Below are 23738 nucleotides of genomic sequence, written 5' to 3'. Positions count from 1 at the left end.
ATTAAAACTTGTTACCTTATCAAATAACTAAAATTGTGGTGGAACACAGTTTTGGTACAAATGTACTTGTTTGTACTTCTCAAATTACAAAATAGTTGGCATCCATGCGGTCAATAATTTAACATATTCACTCAAACACTACTACATAAGTGGTCGTTTGGATCGAGATCGAACAATTTAAAACTTGTATTTTTTATTAAAAAGAATCAAAATTATAATATGAATAATTTAATCTTGATTCAATGACCACAATTATGCCAAATACATGAATGCGGCAAATTGTTCTCTATGGGCGATCCGGTTTCACAACCCTTCATAACCCTTTGGAGATAACGTGGACGGGAGAGATAAAGTCAAGGCGCATTGGACTTCGTGTGCTTCTCTACAGTTCCTGGCCTTGCTTGTCTTGAGATTTAGCTTATTGGACCTCATGTTATTGGACTTCTAGCCTGTCCGAAACAATTTTGAATTTCATTTTAGTTAGGAACTTTAAACAAGTAACCATTAAAAAAAAATTAATTTCCTAAAAAAAATGAAATTCAAAATTAAAGTGCATCCCTCTTAAATTCAAATAAGGATAAAACAATAACTTCCTCGTTTAGTGCCTAAAATAACTTCCTCACATAGCCTGATTTACGTGATCAATTGTTAGGTCATTTTCTTATCATTTTGATTGAAAGAAATAACATCATCTTGTGAACAATATTAGAGAGAGGACGATCAAGAAAGAAGGGTACGACTCACTAAAGGCTTTGCATTCTCTTCACTATTGATCAGGAATAAAAGGGTTAGTATTTTTTCAGAATTTCTTTTTTTATCGTATTATTTAGTTGTTTTATTTTTGAAAACTCGATATCACGACTAATCCGAATGGTTCAATTTCATCGGTCATGGATTCTGAATATAAACTTTAAAATGAATGATTATCTCATCGAAAAATATCATAGAAAGGAATCAAGGATCATAATTTGCTTTGCTTTAATTTGTTCTGCTTAAAACGAATTTGTTTGAGCGTTGGTTCTTTTTTGTTTTGTTTATTTAAGTTGATAAAGCCAAATATTTTGATACATTGTTTACGGTGAATATTTGTTTGAGTAGAATTTTTTAATTTTTTTAAACAATCTAGAGTAAAATGTCAACGATTGCCAAAAATAAGGGTCATTCACTCGTGATTTCGACAAATTGTTATACTAAGAAACATTCATGATTCCTCGATTATAGGGAAGTGACAATGTTGTGTGCTCTTGGCAAAGTGTCACACTAAACTAAACTATGAAGATTATTTTAGTAAGCAATTTATTTTGGAGGGTGAAGTAAGTATTGTCATCTGATTAACAAATCAAATAAATAGTATATCATTACATTCAACGCATACCAAATTATGAAGGAGTTGAGATCCTTTCTATTTTTCCATGTGAAATCTTCACCAGGACACCGATTAAAAAAACAAATATAGTAATTATCATATTGGAAATTGTTTAGTCAATTTAAAAGTAAAAAAAAATATCATTTTCAATTTAATTTAATTTTTTTTGTATTTCTTTAACCCGTGCCCCTGGGGCTGGGGCATCGGTTAGCATGACACAAATACGTATAATATTATAAACAAATACAAATACTTTTATTTTGTTACCGATTCAAATTTAAATTTGTTGGCACCAAAAGAAAAGAATTGGTTTAATGGTGAGGAGTTTGAGTATTATGCATTAAATTTTGAGATTGTTTAATATGAACCCAGTCAAACAGCAGACCCTCCTATTTTTAGGAAGTTTTAAAAAAATATATATTTTTTCAATTACATATTATTATTAAAAAATATTTTTACTAAAAAATAGTAATAGTCAACCTTTAGACAATTTTTTTAGAGGTTCATATTAGACATGCCCTTAGATTGTAGGTTTAAATTGCATTGTAAAAAAAAGTTTGGGCTTAAGATTTTAAATTTGTGAAAATCAAGTCATAATTGAGAATCAAATTTGACTTATTTTGGATTTAATTTCCACAATAAATTAAAATTAAAAGATTGAAACTTGATTTACTTTAGAATTACAAGACAATATCATACACTTACTATAAAAAAAATACTATCAAACATCACCTTACGAATATGTAGTTGGTCCTAGTTCTAATTAACGGAGATTTATTGCAGGCTACATATAATGGCTGAGTTTGGTGTATCTCTTGGATTGTTGCAGCTACTGAATCTGGTGTATTAACTTTTTTTCTGAGGTTGATCCAATGAGTATTTTCCTTTTATTTCCAATAAGCAATAATCCATTTTTATTTAACTCAACTGACATCTTGTTTATTGATGTTCCTCATTTTGTAGATAGAAAGAATTCTCAAACTTGTTCCAATTAATCAGCCACACTTGTTGAATTTTCTACCAATAGGCTTCTATATTTGCTAAGGTAAGGATGTAGTATCATGCAAGATTGATTAATGTTATTTACACTATCATCAATTTTATTCAACAATGAACCCTTAACTCTTTAGGCCACCATTTTCTATTTTGTGCATTAATTTTATAATATATCTAAACTTTGTGAAACTATGATTATATCAAACAATTATTATAAGTGATTCACTTAGTTACATAAATACAAAGTTATAGTCAAAAGTATTTTCAGATAAGATATAAGATTTCAAGAAATAATGAAGAATAGCTTATGTAATTTTTTTTAAATGAATAGTATAAAGCTTAGGAAATAAAGTTTCATAATTGTTGTCACTTCTAAATTTCAAGGTTAATTTTTTTTTTCTGAAGGGTAATTTCAAGGCTAAATTAACTATTGTATTTTTTCAAATATACATCCTTATATTATATTATTAATCAAAGCTGTCTTTTATTTTTAATTTGTATAAAATAAACTTCAAAAGAGATGCATATTACTAATGGGAGGGACGTAACACTTGATATTATTTTTTCTCTGCTTAATGATCTTCTTGTATTCTCTTATACATTTCAGAGTGTACTTCACTATACTAGCTACTTTGGGACCTTTTATTTTGAGAAGTGAAATATGGAAAAAATGACTACAAAGAAAAAACACATTGAAGAGATAAGAAGGAAAAAGTTCTCCATTGGTGGGAGACGAGCAAATCCTTTGACTGAGGATCTTCATCAAGCTGTTAAGAATCTCTCAGCTGAACTCTATACTTCAGATGTTCATTTTCTCATGGAGCTCATTCAGGTACTTATTTAGCTAGTCATGTTTAAAATTTAATATTATTGGAGTTTAAAATACAACTTTATTCCTTAACCTTTGCTGCTTTACTACTTTTATACCTCACTCAAATTGTATCTTACTATCTAGATATTCCCACATATATTTTTATGAAATAATATTATGGCATAACATTATAGTGTGAAGTATAATTGGAGACATGTAACACACTTTCGAACACATTCTTATTTTCGACATATACTTTTCGATTGGCTGAAATTCTTGTGAATCATATTAAATTTATATGGGATACACATAGTTTAGTATGATCTATTTTTTTATAAGATTCTTTGAATTTTAACGAATGAAAGAGTATTTTAGGAAGAAAAAGTTATAGAGTCCTTAGGACTTATTGTCTGTTTGCTTATTTAATTTTTTGGTATAATTGAGTTAAATGTGTTAAGTCACCTATCTAATTTTTGCTGGACAAACTTATTTCATGTCACTTGCAATACCATCAACAAGAGAAAACATAACTCAAAAGCTAACATGACCCACTAACTAACATTGGTCGTCTTAGAAAATTAATAAAACCTAGACCGGTTGGTTGAACCTTTGGTACAAAAATCGACTAAAACTAGCGAACCCTAAAAAATTGGCAAAGTCGGTCGAAATCAACGGATCTTGTCAAAACCGACCGACCAATTCACGCACTTTTGATGGTTGAACTGTGTTTTCACTTTTGTACCTACCCAAAGTAAAATTTTGTCATTTTGGAATGAAGAGCAAAATAGCCGTTTAATGTGTCATTTACGAGTAAAACATATGCTTAATGTGACCATATTTTGAAGAATCAATTTTTGAATTACAACACTTAAACAACTTACATTAATGGTGTAAAACGCTTTAACACGTGCATCCAATCATATCACATTATTATGTTGTGTTTTTATACCAAGAGTAAATATGTATTTGTTATGTTTAATCTTGATTGGGTGGCTATCGATGACCATAAACACATGTACTTTCAATTTCACAAAGATATGCTTCGTTCCATTTGCGCGTGTGTAACTTGTATACATTGTAATTGTTTTTCTTTTTAAGATTTCGCATTTGAACTTTTAATATTAACTAGTTACAAACCCGTGCTTCGCACGGGTTGAATAACGTATCTTGTAAAAAAAAATTCAAAGGAAAAATGAGCAAATTAATAAATATTGCACAAACTCGGATATTCTAAATAAATCACTTTTACTATATTTTTAAAAAACTTTGTTATAAAGGAGAAATGAGAAAATTAAGGGAAATAGCCGCATCTTTCTAAGAAATTGTTGTCGTTCATAAATGTGAAAATCAAGCAAGCATATTGCACAAATCTCATTTTGTTCAAGAGATTAGGAAAACAACATTATAATTAACATGATACTAATTGGAACCAATGAAGAAACCAACAATGTTACATAATAGTTAGGTTTATAAAAGAGACAAAGTGTCATAGACTAACCAAAAAGGGATTTTTGCCAATATTTACATCGACAAAATGAAAAGAACAAATGGCATCTCAAAGTCAAGATAGTTTCCGATTACGGTCCAAAGCGATACGCCAAAATAGTAGAAGTTCAAATAGTTAAGCGGACAAAGATCTACTTTGGAACAACTCGAACATGCAAGTTCTTCGGTGACTTTTCGAGATCAAAGATGAGCTTACCACCTTCTTCCATCACATGTTCTCTCGCGAAATTGAACCACTCGTCCACCCAAGTATTTTTCATAGCTTGCTCTTTCGACGGTAATGAGGCGACACTTATACTTTCTCTCGTGTCCGGTCATCATTGAAAGTGATTGTTTTGCGCTTTTCTTTCGAGTTGTTCTTGACACCTCGTTTGGGAAATGCTAAACGGGGAAATAACCGCAATATTAGTCTAATGCATATTAACATGGATAAAATGTATGCGAATATAGTTACATATAATTTATAAAATGAAGGTAGCATAACTGATTTTTAAGCTAAAGAATATGTACCATGGCTTCTAATTTATCTTCCTATTATCTTCCTATAAAGTCTAGATAAATGCATGCATGTGGTATATGCGTACCCCGTTGGCCAATTAACATATTGTTGAAACAAACGGAAATTAAGCATCACTCCCGCATGTACATTTATAGCTAGCACCATTTAACATTGATCTCTTCGAACATTTGGTGCAACTCTCATAATACCATCCAACCGGTTAGGATTGAATTTAGTTGTTTTACAAATAGTGATGCAATATGTTTCCTAACACAAATTATGCACATGAAATAAAGAATAATGCAATATGTATTTTTAATTTGTGCGTAAAAAAATTCAAAGCATGTTTGTGCATAAAAAAAGCAGACCTTGACCTGAGTTTATAAATTCAACAATTGGCCTAACTTGAGACAGATTGAAAAAATCGTTGTACGAAGTACGTTGAGAAGAAACCGAACTCGACTTAAGTTCGATCGAAGAGCTTGAGAAGTGTTAAGGTCACGACAACAATTCAAGAAACATGGTCAAAAAACAATCAAATCGCATTGTGAAATAATAAGTTACTTTAACACCGTATTGTGAAATCATAATGCAAACTTACTAAGTCTTAAACTTCTCAACAACCGGGTGATGTAGGTTGATGAGCGGCATCGAACGACCAATTGTTACATATATTTGGGTTGCCATTGACTACAAAATGGAAGCAAAGAACTCAAGGTAAGTAGATGGTAAATGTTAAAGCTACGAAGTATTTTTCCCATAGTGTTACATCAACCATATTCCCACTTTGCATAAGGAAATACATCTTTCGGGTCATTATCAAACTTATACAAAATCCTTTTTTTTTTTTGAAGAAGCTAAACTAACTCACCTAAATTGACATTAGAGAGAATCGAACTCGAGACCTCAATGAGGAGCACACTCTTAGATCCCAAGTCAATACCACTAGGTCAACCCAAGTGGGTTACTTATACAAAATCCTATCATCTGATTCGACAAATTAGAAAATAATACTTTTTATCTTTCAACACAATGTTCGTACACGGTTTCTTTCCAGTCTCAATTCGTGTTGTCTTAACAATCTCATGAAGTAGCCCGATGATTTCTTAAAAAAAAAATTATATCTATAAGAACATTATAATCGAAAAAAACACGAAATAAATTAAAGCACATAACTATACCATATAAAGCGTCAGTTTTGAATTTTCCATCTTGAATTTCCTTAAATGACTTAAAGCGAAATTCACGAGTAAGAACGATAGTTAACTTGTCATACTTCGCACCTTTGTACCGTAACCAAAAACAACCTTAAAGGGATTAAATGCAATGTCATTATCAAACACATGACAATTATAGAAAGTATAAGTCTTGTTTTCCTCGGTCAAAGCCTTCCAATGCTCCAATTCTCTATATCGAGTTATTACATGATCTCGATCACCCTAAATCCGAGAAAGAAACCAAAAAATATAAAAAAATCAAAATGTACACTAATAAGTAACATTGATAATTCATAAAGAAAATTACAACAAATCTTAACTAACTCATCTATCATTTGCATCATAAATAATGAGCTTCATATGTTCCATGAATCCGGCACTCCAAATCCTATTTTCCAAATGTCCAAATCATTTTTGAGATCCTTAATGTAGTCATAATTCCTTGATATTGAAAGTCCTATATAGAAATACAATAATACATCATTTAATTTTATTCTCTTTGTTCATTCTGATATCGAAAGGAGCTAACATATTTCTATGTGATCAATTTTTGTATCATCAAATCAACTTCGATCTTAAATGCACAAATTTCGTATCATCAACTTTCCGGACCTCAATGATATGACCAAAACAAATTTACACCAAGCAACTTTCGAACGGCTCAATGATATAGGAAAGAATAAACCAAATATGAAAACGACTTTAGGATTACTCGCAAAAATTAAAATAACCCGCATGCATCAATTTTTTTCAACTACAATACCGAAGCTAAAATAACAATTGTGTCAAAATCTTACCATGAGCTAAAATTCAATCATCATGACCTCTACTATACTCCACATAACAAAGGAAGATTTTTCTACAGCCAAGCAACATAACAATTTCGGTACATAATCCACTAACAATTGAAAAAAAAAACAAAAAAACAAAACCCTTAAAATGCAAAATCGTGAAAAAATGAAGAAAACCACCTATGATGAAGCAAAAACTAAACCAAAGGTCGAAAAATGAACACCCCAAGCCATAAAAATCAATCAACTCAAGTCATGCATGGTCTCGAACTATGAAAAAAGAAAGAAAATGACCTCTTATGAAGAAGAAAGTGAAAGAGTGTTCCCAATTGAACTTAGATACCGTTTAGCGAAAGTTTTTTACGGTCTAAAAGTTACTTCAAAATAAATTTAAAATAAAGGCCTTTGAGAAAGAAGGTAAAATTGTTTGGTTTCTTTAGTTTTAAAGCTATTTTTAAGTTAAATGTTGTTTGGCAAAATATTCTACAAACTTTGAATATTTTTTATGGTGTCGGGGTTCGAATTCCGGACTTGGCATATATTTATGCATTGTTCCTATCAACCGAGCTAAGCTCACGATGACAAAACTTTGAATTTATTATGAACTAACATAATAAATATAAAAAATGTTTAAAATATTTTCTGAAGGCTAAAAATGTTAAAAAATAAAAGATATTTTTTTTTACAAATACTATATTTACTCAATAACGTTTATTTTGTGTAACATGAATACAAATTTGTATCATCATATAAATGACTTGTTAAATATTTGAATAGGAGAAACAATTTAAGGAGCCTGAAATAATAACATAAATAATATCAAAATAGTCGATTTTTTATTTCAATTATACTCAATAACAAATTTCGTTATAAGAATACCATAATTTTGGTGTCTTTCAAAAATATAAGAATTTATATTATATGATATTATATTTGTTACATTGTTGGTGTCATGGAAACAAATATGTTTAATTTTTTTAAATAAGAAAAAGATATGCATACTTTACTTTTAATTAAAATCAAAATTTTGTAAAAATAATCATACGCATTATTTAACGCCAAAAAAAATTATACGCGTTAGCGTAACAAAAAAACAGACACACATAAAGCATTGCTCTAAACGCTAAGGTGTGTGTGTATATATTAGCGAGGTTGAAAAAAGAAAATAAAAATATTTGGTATCATTAAATGACAGCGTGAATAAAAATATTTGTGAGGTTGTGATGATTAAACGATATTGAAATAAAATATATAAGTGATAAAAAGATAATAAAATTCCTTTGAAAAAAAGGTAATAAAATTAAATGGAACATCCTTAAAAAAAATTAAATGGAACGGTTCAAAAAAAATTAAAAGGAAGAAAAAAATATATTGAAATATAATATTAAAAAATAAAAGAAAAGGCTCCCAACGTGAATTGAAGAGAGATGCTTGTGAAATAAATTGTCGAGAAATAGTTTTTTGAAGTAGCATTCAACAACTTTTGGCCAAAGCTCATTCCATTCAATTTTATGCATTAAAAAACGTGTCTTCTTTAGTAAGTACTTAATTGACGTTGTATTTGACCTAACTTCTCCTTAAACAAGTAGAGAAGTTGAAAAAAACATGGGTCAATCGATATCTTAATCTCCCACAACGGCGGTGTAGAAGCAACTAAATTTGGGAGAAAAAATTGGTAAATAGTTAAAAATAAAAAATTATATGCATTAGCGTAACAAAAAAAAAACAGACAGACGGACATAAAATATTACTCTAAACGTTAATGTATGTGTGTATATATTCGTGAGGTTGAAGAAATAAAATAAAAATATTTGGTATCATTAAATGACAGCGTGAATAAAAATATTTGTGAGGTTGTGATGATTAAACGATATTGAAATTAAATATATAAGTGATAAAAAGATAATAAAATTCCTTTGAAAAAAAGATAATAGAATTAAATGGAACCTCTTTGAAAAATTAAATGGAACGGTTCAAAAAATAAAATAAAAAAAGTTAAATGGAAGAAAAAAACATATTGAAATATAATATTAAAAAATAAAAGAAAAGGTTCCTAGTGTGAGTTGAAAAGAGGTGCTTGTGAAATAAATTGTCGAGAAGTAGTTTTATAAAGTATCATTCAACAACTTTTGGCTAAAGCTCATTCCATTCAATTTTATGCATTCAAAAAAAGTATTTTTTTCAGTAAGTACATAATTGATATTGTGTTTGACCTAACTTCTCCTTAAAAATATAGAGAAGTTGAAAAAAAGCCGGTCAAACGATACCTTAATCTCCCACAACGGCAATGTAGAAGCAACTGAATTTAGGATTATTTTTATAAATATAAAATAAATAATAAAATAATATAAAATAAAATATAATATTTGGATAATTAGGTGGCACTCTCCAAGGATATAGAATTATGGAATTACCAAATTGCCCCTCATAGGGGCAAAATTGGAATTTCACATGGCATCAATTTTAATAAATAGTATAGTAGATAAAGGCCAAATATCATTTTTGGTCCTTTAGTTTGACATAATTTCTAAGTCGATCCTTTAAGTTTCGAAAGTTTCGATTTGGTCCTTTTAGTTTGACGAATTCTCAAGTTAGTCCTTTAAGTTTCAAAAGTTTCAAATAGGTCATTTTAGTTTGAGAGAATTCCCAAGTTAGTCCTTTAAGTTTCAAACTAAAAGGACCTATTTGAAACTTTTGAAACGGTGACGGTGAAATAGTTTATCAACTAAAAGACCTATTTGAAACTTTTGAAACTTAAAGGACTAACTTGAGAATTTTGTCAAACTAAAAGGACCAAACGTGGTATTTGACCTATTAATAAAACATAAAACACGTGTAACCTTGTACTTAGGACTAATATGACTATGTTTGGTGAAAATATCGGATAGCCGATAAGCTAGCTTATAGCTTATAGTGATGACCGATAGCTTTTACCCGATAGCTTATAGCCGATGACCGGTGACTAGTAGCTTATAAGCTAATTGAAGTGTTTGGTAAAATTAGCGGTTCAACTAGTGATAAATGTAAAATGACATAAAAGGGTATTATTAATTCATAATAAAGTTTATATAAATTGATATGTTACTCCAAAATAAAAATTGATGTTAAAGTATTCAAGAATTTTTAATTTATTTATTTTTTAAAAGCAATTTAAATTTATAAATTTAATATATCTTTAAAATTATAAATGAAATTTTATTCACTAAAATTTTATTTGATATTTATTTTTATTTTAGTGTTTATACTTTACACAACAATTAAATATAACAATTGATAGTTATCATAATTCTTTCAATTGGCATTATCATAATGTATTATTATTATATGTATTTTTTTGAAGGAATTATTATATGTATTATTAATAACACCAGAAAAATATGTATTGTTAACAACAATTGATAGTTACAATGAATAATGTCTTTTTTTTTGAGGGGACCTTCTTGAAATTTATTTTACTGAATTATTAAATACATTATCAATCAAGAAGGGATAAATAGACATAAAATCATTTTTGTTTTTTACAAAAGACTTAAAACAATTTTATACGATTTAGAACAAGGGAAAAAAACAAGTGAGGTATATTATCATTTTAAAAAAATAATAACACAGGGGAGGTATATATGTCATTAGAGCTGCAATGTGCTAAACAAAAGCATTGTACGCCGTCCAGTAGCATTTTTTTAAAGTATAATATATTATAAAGGGTAAACATGAGTTTTAATTGAAATAATAAGGGTAAAAATGGAACAAAAGATAATAAGTTATAAGCTCAAACGCTACTTTGAATAGCGTCTAAAAAATAGCTTATAAGCTCCTAAAATAAACTATAAGCTCATGGTAAAAAACTATTATCAAAGAGAGATTTTTGGTCAAACGAGCTTATAAACTATTCATTATTTGTTATAAGCTCTTTTTTTTTTCCTTACCAAACAGACCTTAAATTACTTTAAAGAGCTTCTAAAAATATATATATAAACCAATCCAGCATGATTTAGGAATGCTAAGTTGGAAGCTTCTACGACATTCAAAAAGTAGACTCCACAAAATCAATTTTTCCCATTCATGATGACGATGATTTGTGCGTTTGATTCAAAGCTTATCATTGTTCCGTTCCATCCAACTTCAAACAAACCCTTTCTCCATACATAACCTCCGGTAAGCACCCAAATTACTTTCTCATCTTCAGCTTAATGAATCAATAATTCGTGTATTGTCTGGATATATAAACACTTACCATATAAGCTATTTCTTCTATAACACAAGATAAAATAAAAGTTAATTATTTCATTCATGTTTAATCTATAAGCTGTTCTCGTAAACTATCCTTTTGAGCTTATGGAAAACAGTGTCACGACTTACAGGTGCTTGTGTCAGTAGCTAACCTCAAATAAGCCAATCTAAATAGGCCTTAGCTCCTGTTTGAATTAACAACTTATTTGATCTGCAGCTTATAGCACAATCACTGATCAAAGTAAGTGAAAGATTTAGTAAATCAGTGAAAGCTATATACTGTTTTCATAAGATATCTTGGAGAACTTATGAAAATAAGCTGAAAAAAACATATGAACTATCTAACACAACTTATGCTAGTAGATAAGCTCAAATAAGTCCTTAGTGTATTTAGAAGCGTCCTCCTGTTGATTAACAATTTGTGAAATTAGAACTTGAAATCAGACAAATAGCTTTTCCTTTGCTTCCACACCACAAGAAAGAATTTGACATTCTTTCTAACTCCCCAGTCAACTACAATGCATAGGTGCGGGCATGTTAATAAAAAAGTTGAGTTTATTAAAAGATCAAAAAGTGTGTTTCGTTACAACAACAAAGATACACAAATAATACTCTTATTATATTAATATATAAGAAAGCCACAAATTTCACTCGTAAATGTAATAAGGAAAAAATTGGAGTACCGGACAAGCATCGTAAGCATACCATATTGGTATACTTCACATTTTTACAAGTACACATGCTTCATAGCTCACTAGGGAACACATCAAACTTGCCTTTTCCTTCAATGTCTGTTCTTGTTCCAAGGTTCTCCAAATTAGATGTTATCTTTGAAGCATGGGTGGTACTCATCGGCACTTTTTCAATTATATTGTAATAATTGTATTTTCTTTTCCTATTTTTTGCTATATAAACAACATTTATCAAACTACTGTTATGCATGTGTATATCTTTCGATTTTCATGTAGTAAATTGTGAACGATGATTTATTGTATTTTTTTTTTTTTTTGTTAAGGCCTAGCTTCTTTTCCTTTTACTTTTGAATTATTTCATCCATTTATAATTGTTCATTATAATATTTTTTCTGCAGTCACATATGTGTTTAGAAGACCATATTCTAAAACCAAAATGAAATTTTTTAATAACCAAGGTTTCTAAACAAGTTTTCAAATATTTACATTTGTAAAATAATCTATTTCTGGACATCTACTAAACCACATTATGGTTAGGAATGTTTTTTGAACCATTCCTAATAATAAGCTGAGTGTGTTAGTCATGTGTGATTTTGGTTAAAAGTTGAGCATGTGTTTCGATTCAGTTGCCAACAGTCCCTGGTTAGTGATAGTTAACTGTGTAAAGGAGTAGTTTCTCTGTTTTTATGTTCATCTCTGTCTCTATCTAGAATGATGCAATCATAGTGTCAAATTGATATTAATCACAATGAATTTTTCTTAACATCTACAGAATGCTGAAGATAACCAATATATTAAGGGAGTGAGGCCAACATTGGAGTTCATCATAACTTCAAAAGACATAACAGCTACTGGCGCTCCAGCAACGTTACTTATTTTTAACAATGAAAAGGGTTTCTCGCGCGAAAACATTGAGTCTCTCTGCAGTGTTGGACGGTCAACAAAGAAAGCCAATAGGAGTAGCGGTTACATAGGCGAAAAAGGTATATCATCACATTTCAATGTCTGTTAGTAAATTTTGTACCTTTGCCTTGAGAAAGACATATGTTAACGTGGACCACGTGGTTCCTTTCATTGAATGTTAGTTAAATGATATTCAATGATATTTTAGTACCTGGATAATTTATAAGCAAGTAATTTGCTTGAATCAATTCAATGTTAATTCAATTAATTTTTTTTGCATAAAGAGAGTATTTTCAGTCATTATACAAAAAGAAATGAACATAGACCAATTTAACCGCGCTTCATCAATTGTATTTCTTGTGCAAAATATATTTCTAAAATTTAAACAATGCTATTTTTTATACAGTTTTTTATATTTTGAAAAGCCTAATTATTCAAGTATAATGATTAATATCATTCAAAAAGCTTCTGAATCAAGGGATATAAGATTGTTCTTCACTATGAACATCATTTAGAGTGTCCAAATTGAAAAAAATAATGCTAATGTTTGACAGAATCTCTCATATGGTTGAATTTCAGGAATTGGTTTCAAGAGTGTGTTTCTGGTTACTGCTCAGCCTTATATTTTTAGCAACGGATATCAGATCAAGTTCAATGAGAAGCCCTGTCCACATTGCAGTCTTGGTTATGTAGTTCCTGAATGGGTTGACGAGAAGCCAACCCTTCTTGACATAAAGCAGATATACGGTGCTAGTAATTATTCTCTTCCAACTACAACAATCGTGTTGCCTCTGAAGCCAGACAAGGTAAATTCTGTGAAACAGCAGCTCTCAAGCATCCACCCAGAAGTTTTACTGTTCCTTTCAAAAATCAGACACATTTCTGTCACAGAAGATAATGAGGACTCTAACATAAAGTCTGAAACTACTGTATCTATTTCAAGTGAGATTAACTTTGTGACTGCGAAAAGTGAGAATGCTGAGGCTTACACAATCCGTCTATCTGCGGGGGGTAATAGTAATGTTGGAAAGGTATGCAGCTACTACATGTGGAAGCAAAAGTTTCCTGTCAAGTTGGAAAATGTGGTGGAAAGGAGAATGGGCATGGAAGATTGTCTCGTGACATTGGCCTTCCCACATCAGGAGAGGCTTCACAAGGATAAAAGCTTACCAGGGGTTTATGCATTTCTTCCTACAGAGATGGTCACTAATTTTCCATTCATAATTCAAGCAGATTTTGTCCTTGCCTCATCAAGGGAGACAATTCTCTTGGATGATAAGTGGAATCAAGGGATACTTGAATATGTTCCGTCAGCTTTTATGGATGCATTCAAAACACTTGTCACAGGATCAGATGAATCTCCGGTATCCAGCTTGCCTCATATGTTCAAGTTCCTTCCAATTCACAGTTCTCCTTTTGAGAACTTCAATCACGTGAGGGAGAAAATCAAAGAAAAACTGGCTGAAGAAAAATTGTTCCTGTTGAGACATTCACAGAACAGAAGCACTTCCAAAAGCCTCGTGAAGTTAGCAGGTTACTGCCTAAATTTCGTAAAATTTTGACAAAGGCCCAGCATGAAGGAGTGTACTTGCTTGACCTATCTTCTCATGATGGGATGAAATTCTTGAGTTCTTCAGTTGATAAGAAAGAGTATGATGATGTACTCAAATTTTTAGGGGTGAAACCGGTGAATATTGATTGGTATGTGAAGTGCATCCAGAGTTCTAATCTTGTGTATGGAGTATCAGAAAACGTCTATCTTGAGATTTTACATTTTGTTGCTCAAAACTGGCCCAAGTTTAAGGAATCCAACATCAGTAACATTCCATTGATTAAATATGTGGTTTCTGGTGGGATTCCGTCTTTTTTCACTCTTCATGAATGCAGAGTCAAGGGAGTTGTACTAGCAGACTCAAGTAAGACTTGTCCTTGTTCGTGGCTGATCAAGTGGAACAATGTTTTTTCATTTGCAACAAACCAGTGTTTTATGCCAGAAAGCACACAACAAGTGATCCCTCAACTTTCATATAAGCAAAGTTTGTTGGATTGGTTAGCAGAAGATGCTAATGTTCATACTCTGGAAGTCTACAGTTTTGCACAGATCGTCCGCAAATCTATTAGATATGACTGCAAGCTTGTCATTGCATTTGCTCATTTCTTATACCACTCTTTGTCAAAGGGTTATTTGTCAAATCGCGAGGTTGATGATCTATGTAAGTCTATGCCAGTTGTGGACAACTATGGGCAAACAAATACTCTCAGACAAGGGGTTCTCCTGCCTGCAAATGTGAGTAGATGGGCGAACTTACTTGTGTCTAATCCATGGAGAAATGAAAATTTTGTTGAGCTAGGAACAGCGTACCTAGATGCATCTTCTTATGCAGGCCAATGTACAGATTCTGGGAAGCTTATTGATTTCCTCAAAACCCATGTTAAAGCTTTTGACGTACCATATATATTTCCTCCAAATGCTGGGTTTTCAGCTGCAGATACACCACTTACCAAAGACAATGCCTTTCTGCTTTTGGATTGGATTCGGTATTTGAAGCATAGGGGAGTGAACCTACCAGAGAGGTTCTTGAAATGCATAAAAGAAGGAAGCTGGCTCAAAGTTACATGTAATGGATACAGGCCTCCTTCAAAGTCATTCTGTATTGGCTCATCACTGGGAAAACTCTTGCAAAGTGGTTCAGTTCTTGTTGACATTCCCCTGATTGATGAGAGCTTCTATGGGGATAGAATAAATCAGTACAAAGATGAGTTGAAAACAGTTGGAGTGATGTTCGATTATGGGGAAGCATGTGAATTCATTGGAAGAGAATTAATGTCTCGTGCTGCTTCTTTCTCTTTAAGTAATAATCATGTTCTTTTGATGCTTAAATTCATGCAATATCTAAGGTCAGCTCTTCTTCCTTTGAACAAATTTGTCGACAGGATCAAAGAGGGAAGTTGGCTAAAGACATCACATGGTTTTAGGTCTCCTGTGGGATCTGTATTGAGTGATTCTGAATGGCAAGTTGCATCACAAATTAGTGATATACCATTCATTGATCATTCTTATTTTGGTAAGGAATTATATAACTACAAAGAGGAGCTCAAGTTGTTGGGAGTGGTAGTTTGTTTAAGTGGAAATTACCAAGTTGTTACACAGCATTTAAAATCACCCTTAAATTCGGCCTCTTTGACAGCTGAGGCTGTTATTTTGATAATGAAATGCATCAAATACTCAGATGTCCCTATTGATAATTTGATAAAGGGAGCGAGCTGCTTGAAGACAAACATGGGCTTCAAAGCACCAAGTGAATGTTTCTTGTATGACCCAGTGTGGGGCTGCATTTTGGAGGTATTCAATGATCTTCCTGTTATTGATCATAAATATCATGGGGAGGAGATTTTCATTTTCAAAGATGAATTGAAGAAAACTGGGGTGGTGGTTGATTTTAAGGATGCTATTAAAAGATTTGCTAGTCTCTTTGAACAAAAGGCATTGTTAACTTCAATTAACCAAAACCATGTTATATCATTACTTTCTTGTTACAGACTGCTGAAGGGAACTGAATATAGTTTTCCTTCTTATTTCTCAACCATCATAAGTGAAATGCAGTGGCTGCATACTACTACTGATGATTTTAGGTGCCCAGAGAAATGCATTTTATTTAGTCCAGAGTGGAAATCGATATCTTCTATAACTTCTCTCCCTTTCATTGATTACAGTGAGAAATGTAATGAGTACAAGGCAGAGCTGAAGAGCATTGGCGTTGTTACGGAATTGAAAGATGGAGTGAGGTTTGTCCCTGAATGTCTGAATTTTCCTTCAAATCCATCCACTATTGCTCCTAAAAGTGTGTTTTCTTTGCTGGAATGCGTCCGACTTCTAATACAAGATCAGAAACTTGCAATGGAAGATGATTTCAGAAAAAGATTGTCCAAAAATTGGTTGAAGACACATGCTGGTTATAGGCCTCCAGAGAAGTCTCTGTTGTTTAATTCCAAGTGGAGTTCTTTCTTGAATCCAACTGATGGGCCTTTTGTTGATGAGAGTTTTTATGGACCTGAAATTTTCCTTTACCAAAAAGAACTCAATGCCATAGGGGTCATTAGTGAAGTTGAGAAAGGGTGCTCTTTGCTTGCCAATCACCTTGAGTCCCTCTCTGATCATGACACCATTGTGAAAATATACAAGTACTTGCGTGGACACAAATGGAAACCTGAGGAGAAAGCTGCAAAAAAGTTTGGATTCTCGATGGAATTAAAGGTGGTAAGTGGGTTGATTTTGAAGAATGCATCATACTTCTGGATGGATTTAAAGGTGGTAAGTGGGTTGATTCTCAAGAATGCATCATACATGACCCTGCTAAACTTTTTGGTTCAAAATTTTATGTTCTTGAAGATATCTATGATAGCGATATTCTTGATGTTTTCAATGCTGTTAATTATTGCTTTTGGACTGCATTACGTGGCTGATTTATCTTTATTCTCTATTGTTTCAGTTTTTTTATTTTAGTCAATAAGTGGTACCTACACTTTAGGAGAAAGCAGTTGTTGTTATCCCACGTTCCTAGTTTAGTGGTGATGTAGTTGTGTTCTGTTTTGTTTTTTGAAACACTATTAAGTGTATTGTTTTTGTGAAATTAATGAAATCAATCTCCCATTCCATTTCAACGTACTCTTCCCCGTCTATCATATTATTTTTCATTTATACCAAATAACCAACAAATTGGCACCGTAGCTATCATCTTACGGGACTGTGAAAATGGAAACCGAAACAAGTTTCTCACAAGTTGCTCCTCCCGTCTTTGATGGGGAGAACTATGACCTTTGGGCAGTAAGAATGGAGTCTTACCTGGAGGCTTTGGATGTTTGGGAGGCCGTTGAAGAGGATTATGAAGTTCCTCCGTCGGAGAATAATCCTACCATGGCTCGGTTAAAATATCACAAGGAGAGAAAAACTCGGAAAGCAAAGGCAAAATCGGTTCTTTTCTCCCGTGTTTCACAAAATGTTTTCACCGTAATTATGACCCTCAAAACAAGAAAAGAAATATGGGACTATTTGAAGGAAGAATACGCAGGGGATGAGAGGATTCGAGGCATGCAAGTACCGAACTTGATGAGGGAATTTGAGATGCGAGAAAATGAAAGAGTCCGAGACAATCAAAGATTACTCGACAGATTGCTTTCTATTGCAAACAAGGTTAGGTTACTCGGCACTCAATTCGCCGATTCTAGAATTGTTGAAAAAATTACGGTTACGGTGCTCGAGAGATATGAAGCATCAATAACCACCTTGGAGAACACAAAAGACTTGTCTAAGATCACCTTAGCGAGCGAGTGTTGCATGCGATGCGAGCTCAAGAGCAACGAAGGCTTATGAGGCAAGATCATGTGGTTGAAGGTGCTTTACCGGCCAAGCATCATGTAGTTGGAAGTACCGCAGCAACCAAAGCAAAGATAGAGGTAAAAAGAAGAATTACCCACCTTGCGAGCACCGTGGTAAAATGGGTCATCCACCGTTCGGATGTTGGAGAAGACCGGACGCAAAGTGCAAAGCAAGTGCAATCGGCTTGGACATGAAGGCCGTGATTTGCAAAGGAAAATTTCAACAACTTGAAGTCAAAGCCCGGAGTTGTAGAGCAAGATGAAGAAGATCAAATGTTTGTGGCAACATGTTTTTCATCTAAGAGTAGTTCGAATGCCGGCTGATTGACGGTGGTTGTACAAACCACATGACATATGATAAAACCATCTTCAAAGATTTAAAGCCAACTCATATCTCAAAAGTCGAATTGGCAACGGTGTCTATATTCCCGCAAAAGGAAAAGGAACCATCGTAATTTCAACGAGTTCAGGTATAAAAACAATCTCGGATGTTCTTTATGTACACGATATTGATCAAAATCTGCTAAGTGTTGGTCAATTATTAGAAAAAGGGTTTAAAGTATCTTTCGAAAATCAACTTTGTCTCATCTTTGACATCACTTGGTCGGGAGATTCTTAGGGTCAAAATGAGAGGTAAAAGCTTCTCATTTGATCCAATTGAGGAGGAGCAGACCGCTTATTTCACTCAAGTCGGTCCCATCGAACTTTGGCACAAGCGACTCGGTCATTGTCATATTCAAAGAATGTTGAACTTGAAGAAGAAAGACATGTCAAGAGGTCTACCGGTACTTTCGATCATTTGCCAAACCGCAATGCTTGCCGGTTTGGTAAACAAAACAGAATTCCATTTCCCAAAACTGTTTGGAGAGCCACTAAAAAGCTTCAACTCATTCACACAGATGTTGCGGGACCTCAAAGAACTCCATCAATACAAGGTAGCCTATACTTTATTCTTTTCATAGACGACTTTACAAGAATGTGTTGGATTTATTTCTTGAAATTCAAGCATGAAGTGGCCGGAGTATTTTTAAAGTTTAAGAAGATGGTGGAAACTCAAAGTGGCTCCAAGATTCAATTTCTAAGGTCCGATAATGGCAAGGAGTATACATCGGCACAATTTAATTTATTTTGCGAAGAAGCTGGAATTGAACATCAATCGACGGCTCCTTACACTCCCGAACAAAATGGAGTTAGTGAAAGGAGAAATAGATCAGTAATGGAGATGGCTAGATGTATGTTGCATGAGAAGGAATTGCCTAAACAATTTTGGGCAGAAGCGGCAAACACGGCGGTCTTTCTTCAAAATCGACTTCCAACCAAGGCTTTACAAGATAAAACTCCTTTTGAAGCATGGTATGAGTATAAGCCTTCACTAACCTTTCTTAAAGTGTTTGGTTGTGTTTGTTTTGCACATGTTCCAAAGGTTAAGCGTGACAAACTTGACAAAAAAGCACTTCCGGCATTTTTGTGGGATACGAGTTCACTTTCAAAGGCTTACAAAGTGTATCATCCTCAAACCGAAACACCGACTATAACTAGAGATGTACATTTCAACGAAGACCAGCAATGGGACCGGAAGAATCTACCGAAAACATCCGGATCTCTAAGCATTATTGAAGATACTCATCCCGAAAAGCAAACAACCGAGTTGTGTCTGAATGAATTAGAAGATGATCCCTCCATTAGAGGCACAAGGCTGCCGTCGGACATATTTCAAAGATGTAATGTAGCAATATGTGAGCCTTCTTGCTGCGAGGAAGCACGAAAAGATCCAAAATGGAAAAATGCAATGGAGGAGGAGATGTCAATGATACAAAAAAACAAAACATGGGAGCCGGTTGAAAAGCCTCAAGATAGAAAAGTCATTGGAGTTAAATGGGTTTTCGTAACAAAGCTCAATGTTGATGGCTCAATCAATAAATATAAGGCCGGACTCGTAGTTAAAGGGTATGCACAAATTTTTGGTGTTGATTATTCCGACACTTTTGCACCCGTATCCAGATTAGACACAATTAGATTGGTGTTAGCGATTGCTGCTCAAAGGGGCTGGAAAGTATTCCGGTTAGATGTCAAATCGGCTTTTGAATGGAGTTTTACAAGAAGAGATATATGTGGAGCAGCCCGAGGGATTTGTGATGCAAGGTGAAGAAGATAAAGTCTATCTATTGAAAAAAGCCCTTTATGGGTTAAAACAAGCACCAAGGGCTTGGTACGTGAGATAAATGATCACTTAATGAGTATAGGCTTTGTAAAAAGTTTATCCGAGTCCACTCTTTACGTGAAACATGCGGGAAATAATATTCTCATAGTTTCTCTCTATGTTGATGATCTTTTAGTGATTTGGAGATGATACAAGGTTGGTTGAGCAATTCAAACAAGAAATGATGCAAGCATTTGAAATGACGGATCTTGGTCTTATGACATATTTTCTTGGAATTGAGATCAAACAAAGTGACAATGAAGTGTTCATACGCCAAAAAATATGCAAAGGAAATATTGAGAAAATTCCGGATGGAGGAGTGTAAGGCGAGTTAGCACACCAATGAACCAAAAGGAGAAGTTGAGCAAGGAAGATGGTGCCGATAAAGTTGACGAAGGATACTACGGAAGTACGATCGGATGTTTAATGTATCTCACCGCAACAAGACCGGACATTTTATTTGCCGTAAGTCTCCTCTCTCGCTTTATGCATTGTGCTAGTGAAATACATTTAGTAGCGGCAAGAAGAATATTGAGATATGTTAAAGGCACGGTTGATTATGGTGTCAAATATGAGAGTTGTCAAAATTTCAAGCCGTGTGGATTCTCTGATAGTGACTGGCCGGATCTATTGATGACATGAAGAGCACTTCGGGATATTGTTTCGATATAGGCTCTGGAGTTTTTTCATGGTGCACAAAGAAGCGGGAAACGGTAGCACGGTCCATTGCAGAAGCCGAGTTCATAGCGACAACGACGTAGTAAATCAAGTTTTGTGGTTAAAGAAGATTTTATGTGATTTGCATCTTCAACGAATCATAAAATAGAAGTTTTTATTGACAACTGTGCAGCAATTGCAATTTCAAAGGATCCAAGTGTGTCATGGGAAGACTAAACATTTTAACATCAAGCTCTACTTCTTAAGAGAGATGCGGCAAAATGGAGAAGTGACTTTGGTTTATTGCAAGTCGGAGGATCAATTAGCGTATATGTTTACAAAGCCACTTCTGTCGGCATGTTCGAGTTTTTAAGGCAAAAAGTTGGAGTTTGCAGATCCTAAAGCAAGGAGGAGTGTTAATTATTGCTTTTGGACTGCATTACGTGGCTGATTTATCTTTATTCTCTATTGTTTCAGTTTTTTTATTTTAGTCAATAAGTGGTACCTACACTTTAGGAGAAAGCGAGTTGTTGTTATCCCACGTTCCTAGTTTAGTGGTGATGTAGTTGTGTTCTGTTTTGTTTTTTGAAACACTATTAAGTGTATTGTTTTTGTGAAATTAATGAAATCAATCTCCCATTCCATTTCAACGTACTCTTCCCTGTCTATCATATTATTTTTCATTTATACCAAATAACCAACAAATGCATTGGAAGTCAAGAAGAAGCCCTCACTAGATGATTATGTTGACCTTTGGAATGCTTGGGGAAGTTCAATGAAGCAATTGTCATATGATGAGTGCTGCAAGTTCTGGATGTCTATCTCCAATCATTTGAGCCCAAACGAAGAGAAAAAACTTGCGGAGAGTTTGATGAAACTACCTGCAACATCAGGAAATAATAAAATATATCTGGTAGATAAGAAAGATGTTTTTATTCCTGATAATCTACATATGAAGAAGCTCTTTGAGAGGGAAAAGGTTTTTGTATGGTATCCCAAGCATAACATAACACCATTATTCAAGTGTGAACTAAATGATATTTACAGAAAAATTGGTGCAAGAAATATCTCTGAATCACTATGCAAAGAAGATTCATCCTTGGTGAATGATGTTAAACTGAAGCATGTTGATCCAAATGAACTTTTCAACTTAAAGGGGTTGGTTAAGCTTATTCTTGGTTTTCTTGCTTGTTCTAGCTTGAAAATGGTACCAAAAATGAGACACGAAGCTGTTCAAAGTCTTCTCAACTTGAGTTTCCATGAGACAAAGGAGCCAATCAATGTAAGCTATAGTTTATCATTATCATCAGGGGAAATAATTACAAAGAAAGCAAACAAAAGGGTACGTTGGGAAAGTCAAAGTTCTATGTTTATAATCCAGAAGATGGATAGAGTTCGCAATGATGCAATGAAACATGCTAAAAATTTCTCTGAAGCAATATCTGAGGGTGTTTTGCGTGAGAATCATGATCATGTTCCTGCACTCGCTGAACTGATCACAATGGGTTTTTTTCTGAAATTTAAAAATGAAGAAATTGATTTTCTAATGGAATCCAAGAATCTGCAGATTGAGCATGACGATGAGAAGTTCCTCCGTTCTGCCTTCTCTTCTGGCTAAGTTTATTGCCACTCCTTTTGCTTGTATTTTCTGTTTGAATGTTTTAGAATTTGCTTTGTTATTTATTTCTGTTTTCCACTCAGTGGATGTTATCATTTTCTAGACTCCTTGGTTATTTGTATGACTGATTTATCCAATTATGTGATACAATAACTTGCTTGTTTTACTTTTATTATCTCATGAGCACCCTGTTGGAGTTTATTATACAATAGTTGTAGAATTTCAGTGTTGAAGTTAATTTCCATTATTCTGTATGAAGAAAATTATTGTTTCATATTTTCTAAAATACTTTCTTTAAAAACTTTTTACTGGAACCGTCTATAGTAGATATAGAATCAAAATTTTAGAATTTGGATAAAACCCAACTATATGCTTAATTGATAGCTAAAGTCTACTATTTTGAATTATTATTTTATTTTTAATAAACAATTTGGAATGTTATGAAGCATGGTTTTCCTAAATATATATTTTCTACGATAAACTCTAATATCCTGATAACAATTGCTACTATCATAGTTGGAAGTTGGAACCATTACAAAACTTCAATTGATCAATACCTCAACCATTTCTTTATTTTGAGTTTCATATAACCAACCATATGATAAAACTGCCCTGCCTAAGTTCCAGAAATGGTGCTGTACACTTGAGAAATAATAATTTTAGGCATAAATTTGAGGGTTGTTCGAAAGCATGAAATTGCTACCAAAGTCTGTTTAAATAAAGAAAACATCTGAAAACCCTTTAAAAGAATTTGGTATTTGAAACCAAATTTTAGATTCGGTAGTCGATTATGTGTAGGAAATGTATTCAACCCTACGACATCTGTTCGAAAATTATTACCATTAATTAGTTGTGCAAGATTTTGTTAACTTTTAA

At 33.0% G+C, this 23738-nt stretch overlaps 1 protein-coding gene and 1 pseudogene across 2 annotated transcripts; both read left to right on the top strand.

Moving 5' to 3' along the window:
* The first annotated feature begins 3032 nt into the window (after positions 1 to 3032).
* LOC146896588 (uncharacterized) lies at positions 3033 to 17673 on the top strand (annotated as a pseudogene). The gene is made up of 3 exons (XR_015021800.1): positions 3033 to 3194; positions 12881 to 13091; positions 13591 to 17673. The product of XR_015021800.1 is annotated as an uncharacterized LOC146896588 (transcript).
* On the top strand, positions 17305 to 23034 carry LOC146896587 (uncharacterized). Its single transcript, XM_085737617.1, has 2 exons — positions 17305 to 17438; positions 21953 to 23034. Exon 2 carries the CDS (start codon positions 22020 to 22022, stop codon positions 22860 to 22862), a length of 843 nt encoding a protein of 280 aa, XP_085593743.1. The 5' UTR covers positions 17305 to 17438; positions 21953 to 22019; the 3' UTR covers positions 22863 to 23034.
* The last annotated feature ends 704 nt before the right edge of the window (positions 23035 to 23738 follow it).

The sequence above is a fragment of the Medicago sativa genome, chromosome 8, assembly GCF_051527215.1.
Source record: "Medicago sativa cultivar Bolivia chromosome 8, Bolivia_mono, whole genome shotgun sequence".
Lineage (NCBI taxonomy): Eukaryota > Viridiplantae > Streptophyta > Magnoliopsida > Fabales > Fabaceae > Medicago > Medicago sativa.
This window is presented reverse-complemented; position numbering and strand designations above follow the sequence as displayed.